At 54.2% G+C, this 6,405-nt stretch overlaps 1 protein-coding gene across 1 annotated transcript in view; it reads left to right on the forward strand.

Moving 5' to 3' along the window:
- Positions 1-4,378, forward strand: part of ZNF687 (zinc finger protein 687) — an 8,144-nt gene extending 3,766 nt beyond the window's left edge. The window contains 8 exon segments of the mRNA XM_009077489.1: positions 555-733; positions 1,265-1,441; positions 1,945-2,107; positions 2,380-2,676; positions 3,002-3,114; positions 3,397-3,538; positions 3,900-4,259; positions 4,262-4,378. Coding sequence (XP_009075737.1) covers positions 555-733; positions 1,265-1,441; positions 1,945-2,107; positions 2,380-2,676; positions 3,002-3,114; positions 3,397-3,538; positions 3,900-4,259; positions 4,262-4,378 — 1,548 coding nt within the window.
- The last annotated feature ends 2,027 nt before the right edge of the window (positions 4,379-6,405 follow it).

Genomic DNA, 6,405 nt, shown 5'->3' on the forward strand with positions numbered 1-6,405 from the left:
CCCCAGTTTGGGCACCGGCATCTTGCTGGGGGCTGCTCCCCTCCCTCCTTGCCCTGTCTTTGCCCTGGTTAGCCCATCGTTCAGGGTAGCTGCTAGCAGAAGCCCCATCCTGTATCCTTTATTCCTTGTCAGCTTCTCCCTGGACATCCTTGTGTCCATATCCCTGCATGGAGTTGGAATTAGTTTCAAACTGCTTTTGGCAGCTGGTTTGAATTCGCCTTCACTCCCTCCAGTAAATCTCCCTCAACTGGTCCTAGCTAACCCTCCACATACACTGCAACTGGGACCCTGTGGGATGGAAAGCATGGAAAAGTTGTCATGTCTGCTTGCAAAACACCCTTGGGATTTACCAAGCAAGCTGTCCACAAGCAAACTTAGGATCCTGGATCCTAAAACATGCCTGGGAGACTCCTGGCACTCCTCTTCCCGCAGCAGCACATGCCTCAGGGCTGCTTTGGCTGTTACAGGTGTCTGCCTATGGAAAAAAGGCTTAACATTTCTTCAGTACAGGTACATCCCTGCCAGGCTGATCCTCTGCATTCTTCTTCCTCCAGGTGTGCACGACATGTCCAATGATCATGTCCAATCGCTGCAGCTTCAATGCGCACCAGCGGATGCACAAGAACCGACCACCCCACGTGTGTCCTGAGTGTGGTGGCAACTTCCTCCTGGCCAACTTTGAGGCACACCTGAAGGAGTCCTGCCTGCACTTCTCCCGCAGGGTGGGCTACAGGTATGGCACCGGGACCCAGGGAATCCTGGGATCCAAGGTGGGAGTCCCAAATCTGCATCAGGAATCCATGTTCCTTCTCACACACTCACATCCCTTCTCCCTCCCATGCATTCCTTCTCTCACATTGCTGAGGGTGAACATCTGCCTCTACTCCTTCTCTGCTGCCACTCTGTTAATCCTGATGGAATTTACCTCCTTCTGAGGCCTCCTGGACACTGTCCCACCTCAGTCACAACTAGCAGTGTCAGATTCCTGCAGTATGTCCCTGCTCCTGATGAGCTGCCTGGGCCTTGCATCCACCAGCATTGGGCAGGAGTGGTTGTTTCAAACTGGAGTTGGAGCCCGGCAGTGGTTTGGCTCCTGTTGTTTGTTGGGACGGGGACTCATCCCAAATCTCATGGTTGGACAGGGAGCAGGCATGGGCCCTTGTGCTCCAGGTTCTCTGCACTTGGTGTCACCAATCTCTGTGACACATCTAAGCTTTCCAGTCCTGTTTGTCCCTTGTGCCTCCTGCTCTCCTCTGCTCTCCAGGTGTCCCAGCTGTGCTGTGGTCTTTGGTGGGGTTAACTCCATCAAATCCCACATCCAGACGTCCCACTGTGAGGTGTTCCACAAGTGTCCCATCTGCCCCATGGCCTTCAAGTCGGCTCCCAGCGCACATGCGCATGTCTACACACAGCACCCAGGCTTCAGTAACCAGCAGTCCAAGTAAGTGTCCCCAGGAGGTGACATCCTGATGGGTTGCTCCTAACAAGTACTAGGACCAGAGGAAATGGCCTCAAGTTGCACCGGGGGGGGTCAGGTTGGATATTAGGGAGAATTTCTCCATGGAAAGAGTAGTCAGGCATGACACAGACTGCCCAGGGCAGTGGTGGAGTCACCATCCCTGGAAGTGTTTGAAGACATCTGGATGTGGTGCTTATGTGCATGGTTAGTGGTGGCCTTGGCAGTGCCGGGGGAACAATTGGACTTCATGTTCTTAGAGGGCTTTCCCATCCCAAGTGATTCCATGACTGTAAGAGCTGGGAGCATCCTCAGTGGGTGGGATGTTGAGGAATAACTCAGCTTCCATCTCCATTTTCCTTCCCCATCCCTTGGCATGGGTCAGACTTGCCCAGAGCTGCTTCAACCCTCTTCCCAAAGGATTTGTCCAAGATTCCCTTGATTCAAACCTAAGCTGAGCCAACAGTGGTGGTTTTCACTTCCCACAGGATGATTTACAAGTGTGCAATGTGTGACACAGTCTTCACCCACAAGCCCCTGCTCTCCTCCCACTTCGACCAGCACCTGCTCAACCAGCGTGTCAGCGTCTTCAAGTGTCCTGACTGCCCGCTGCTCTTTGCCCAGAAACGCACCATGCTGGAGCACCTCAAGGTAAGGCTCTGGCACAGCTCAGTCAGGGAAGCATTCATCTCATCTCTGAAAGTGTTCGAGGCCAGGTTGGATGGGCTTGGAATAACCTGGTCTAGTGAAAGGTGTCCCTGCTCATGGCAGGGGCAGTGGAATGAGATGGTCTTTAATGTCCTTTCCAACCCAATCCAGCCCATTCCATGATAAGCCCATGGGTGGTCAGGATTTCCTTCTAGCTTCCTTCAGGAGAAATCCTGATCCTGAACAATTGCTAACACCTTATCTTTGCTTCCCAGAACACTCACCAGCCCCAGAAGACCAAGGATGACCTGGCAAAGAAGGCAGCTGTCCTGCTGACACCGAAGCAGGAGCCCATGGAAATCCCTGTGTCCAAGATTTCCGAGGAATCGTCATCTTCCACGGAGGAGGACGACCCCCCCAGCTCCCCAGAGCTGCGCAAGACCAAGCGCAGCCGCTTCCAGCGCAAGACGGTCAACAAGTCCAAGGGCAATGGGTGGACCTGTGGTGTTTGCCACTCCTGGTTCCCAGAGCGTGATGAGTATGTGTCCCACATGAAGAAGGACCATGGAAAGGTAAGGAGAACCCAGGAGCTCTGCTCGGCTCTTGAAGTGTGGGCAGAGAATGTTACAGAGCACCAGGGCAGGACACACAAGTTCCTTCTCCCCCAGGGCAAACTCATTTGGGGTTGAGGTTTTAGGAGCAGGGATGTTACCTATCCTGGTTGACAGCAGGGAGCAGGTACTCGTTATCCCAGTGCACAGCTGTGAGATGGGCAAGGAGCAGGAATCCGAGGGAGTACCAGGTTCCCACATCCAGCTTCTCCACTGAAGTGGGATCTGACTCTCCAGCCTGTCGGCTCCCAGGTGCCGGACACACCCGTCTCTCTGTTTCTTGCAGTCAGTGAAGAAGTTCCCATGTCACCTGTGCGAGCGTTCCTTCTGCTCTGCTCCCAGCCTCCGGAGGCATGTCCGAGTGAATCATGAAGGAATCAAGCGTGTCTATCCCTGCAGGTACCCACAGCACCTTCCCCAGGGTTTGGGGGGGAGTGGAAAAGAGGGGGATGTTGGTTTTGGGGTGGGGAGATAAAGCCCATGAACATGATGGGGATTGAAGTGTCTGGAAAGCAGGAGGGAAAGAAGGTACAGGGGACTCCAGGGTTTTATACCCTGTGGAGGGATGTGGATGAACACATTTGGGGTCAGGATGTCAGAGCCAGAATTCCCAGGGAGACCAGGACTTGGAGGCTGCTCAGTCATCCTAGAGCTTCGTCACCTCCCACTCTGACCCTGCAGGTACTGCACGGAGGGCAAACGGACCTTCAGCAGCCGCCTCATCCTGGAGAAACACATCCAGGTGCGACATGGGATCAAGGTGACCGACCAGATGAAGAGCCAGGAGGTTGTTATTGCCCGGATTGGGACCGGCACCACACAGGTACAGGGGCTCCGGTGGCTCTCGGGGGCTTATGGAGGTTTGTGGCACGATTGGAGGCATCACCACACACCTTGGCTTGGTTTGCACCTGCCTCCACATCCTGAAGAAAAGGTGGAATATCCCATCCTGCATGGAGCTTGCATAGGAGCTACACCAGACTGTGAGGGGCCTGGTGCCAGGGGTATGGGCATGTCAAAGGCTGTTCTGGGAACCTCTTGGCCAGGGTTCCACAGCTCTTGGAGCCAACCACGACCTTTATCCAAGCAAATACCTGTAGGGGAAATCTCAGAGCAGGTTGGGTCATGCCAGAAGCTGCTTTTGAATCAGGTCCCTGTTAAATCCTTTCTGAACCATTCTGCAGGTGTCTGGCCGGAAGAGGAAACTTTCCTCAGACGAGGGTGACTCCTGCAGTGAGGAGCCTGACAGCACCACACCCCCCTCCAAGACCCCCAGGGGTGACCGCAAGGCCCCGTTACGCTGCCGCAAGTGCGGTTACCTGGCCAGCAGCTCTGCTGACTTCCAGGAGCATATCCCACAGCACCGAACTGACGAGAGCTCCCACCAGTGCCGTGAGTGTGGGCTCTGCTTCACTTCCCAGGTGTCCCTCAACCGCCACCGCTTCATCACCCACAAGAAGAAGAAGGGCACGGGGGACACAGAGGAGGCTGTGCCCTGCAGCCCACGGGATGGGGGCAGCCAGCATGTGGCCGGCGGCAAACTGTCATGTCATGCAAGGTGTGTGGCAGATGTTTCGACAGCCAACTGAACCTCAAGACACACTTTCGCACCCATGGGATGGCCTTCATCCGTGCCAGGCAGAATGCCAGTCCTGAAAATTAGGGCCTGGCCCAGCAGGGACAGACACGTATGTCACAGCACTGAGCTCTGTGCCGAAGTGGCTGGAGCCCACCTGGCTCCCCCTCCCTCCCTCCTCCTGGGCACAGGGTTGGATAAAGTAGCTGGGGAGAGGAGAACCGGGACGGGACGATCCGGCCTGACGCCACGTGCCTGAATCCCCCGCGGTTAGGTGGTCTCAGCCCTGCCCTGTTTGGGGAGAGGTCGGATTGCAGCTGCCTTATCCAGCGGGAGGTGAAGAGCCACGTCCGGACTTGCTGCCCTGCTCTGGGGGCAACCAAGGGATTGTTTCCTGTCACTGCTGTCCTCGTGTGAGACATGACCCCACCACCGCCACAGCCTGCAGGGCTCTTCCCGGTATGCACCACGCTGCAAGGGAAACTCTGGAGCTGGGCAGGACCTGTGGATCAGGGGACACTTCTCCAGTGCAGTCTGCGTCAGTCACGATGTCACAACAAAGTCCACTTTTTGTTTCTTGTTTTCTTTCCATTTGGAATGTTGCTTACGTTGTGTTTTGCTGGGAGCTGCAGGAAGAAGCCAATTCCGGGCTCCTGGAATAGGACTGGGCTCCGTCGGCCCCTCCATGGGCCCGTGAGGTCCCTTGTCACTCTCACTTGCACTAACCCGGGGCTGTGCTGGACTTGGGACACTTACTGCGTGCCCTGGCTCGCAGCCTTCCAGGAGAGAAGGAAGAGGCAGAGATTTTCCTTAGGCAAAGGAATAACGAGCCCGAAAAATGCCTCTGGGTGGGATCAGCGCCAGCCTGGCAGTGCCAGCACTCCCTGAAGCTGAACCCTGGCAAGGCAGGGGTCTCCCCACATCCCACCAGGATCATGCCAGCTGCTCTGTGGGTGAAGGAAAACAAGGTAAAGCTGCTCCCAAATCCTTCTCTGGACTGATGCGCTGACGGTGAGTCTCGGAGGGGCTTTGCTGTGCCCCTTGCCACTCAGCTTTACCGACTGCTCCTGTTCCTGGGGCACAGCTTGCAACCGGGGGGTGGCACATGCCTGCGCACACACCTGTGTGAGTACTCAGCCCAGGTGTGGCTTTACCTGCACAGGGCTGTCACCATGTCCAAAAAAAAAAAAACCAGACTAAAAAGACGTTTTGTGCCTGGGGTTTCGTGTTCACACGAGTCGTTATTCCAGAAATTGCCTCTGGGCTCTGATTTCCCTATGGATGACCTCTAACCCAGCCTGTAAACTTGTATCATACACTAAAAGCGGGGGGGGGGGAAAAAAACACCCAGCAAAAAAAAAAAAAAAAAAAAAAAAAAAAAAAAAAAAAACAAAATGCAGCAAAAAAAAAAACCAACTGCTGTTGTGATTTTGGGTTTTGGTTTGGTTTTGTGGTTTTTTCCTTGGTTTTTTGGGGTGGGGAAAGCTGGTTGGGGGCTTGATTTCTTTATTTTTCCTTGTTTTCTCCTTTATTTTCCATGCAGGGGGTTCATTCCTCCCCCCCCTTGCTGCAGGTGGATGCAGCTGTCAGGGGGACTTTAAAATAAAAGAGAAGCTTGCCCCCCTCCCCACTTATACCCCCACATGGGGCTGTGTAAATGCTGTTAAATAATAGAGAAAAATTAAAGTTTCTACGAGTTTTAGAGGGAAGAAACAAAAAATTGCTTTGTAATCTTGGTTTTTAAGCACTTCAGTGCCTTTAGCTCGAATTCTGTTGGGGGGGGCAGGGCTCTGCACCTGGTTTTGGGGTGATTCTGCTCCAGTAAAGCTTCGGCACTGCGAGAGGCTCTCAGGAATCCTTTATTCTTGTAGTAATAATGAATTAAACTGTGAGAGGCTCTCAGGAATCCTTTATTCTTGTAGTAATAATGAATTAAACTGCGAGTGGTTTCATCCCTGCTGTGCCCTGTCTTTGCTTCCCTGGCCCCAGCTGTGGCCTGGGGGGGTTTGTCCCCACCCCATCCTAAAAGTATTGGTCCTGCCCCAAAACAGGTGTTGAAGGGGCTGTGTCCCCCCCCTCCTCCCTCCCTATGTCCCCCCCAGCCTCAGCCTGAG

The sequence above is a fragment of the Acanthisitta chloris genome, unplaced genomic scaffold, assembly GCF_000695815.1.
Source record: "Acanthisitta chloris isolate BGI_N310 unplaced genomic scaffold, ASM69581v1 scaffold14516, whole genome shotgun sequence".
NCBI lineage: Eukaryota > Metazoa > Chordata > Aves > Passeriformes > Acanthisittidae > Acanthisitta > Acanthisitta chloris.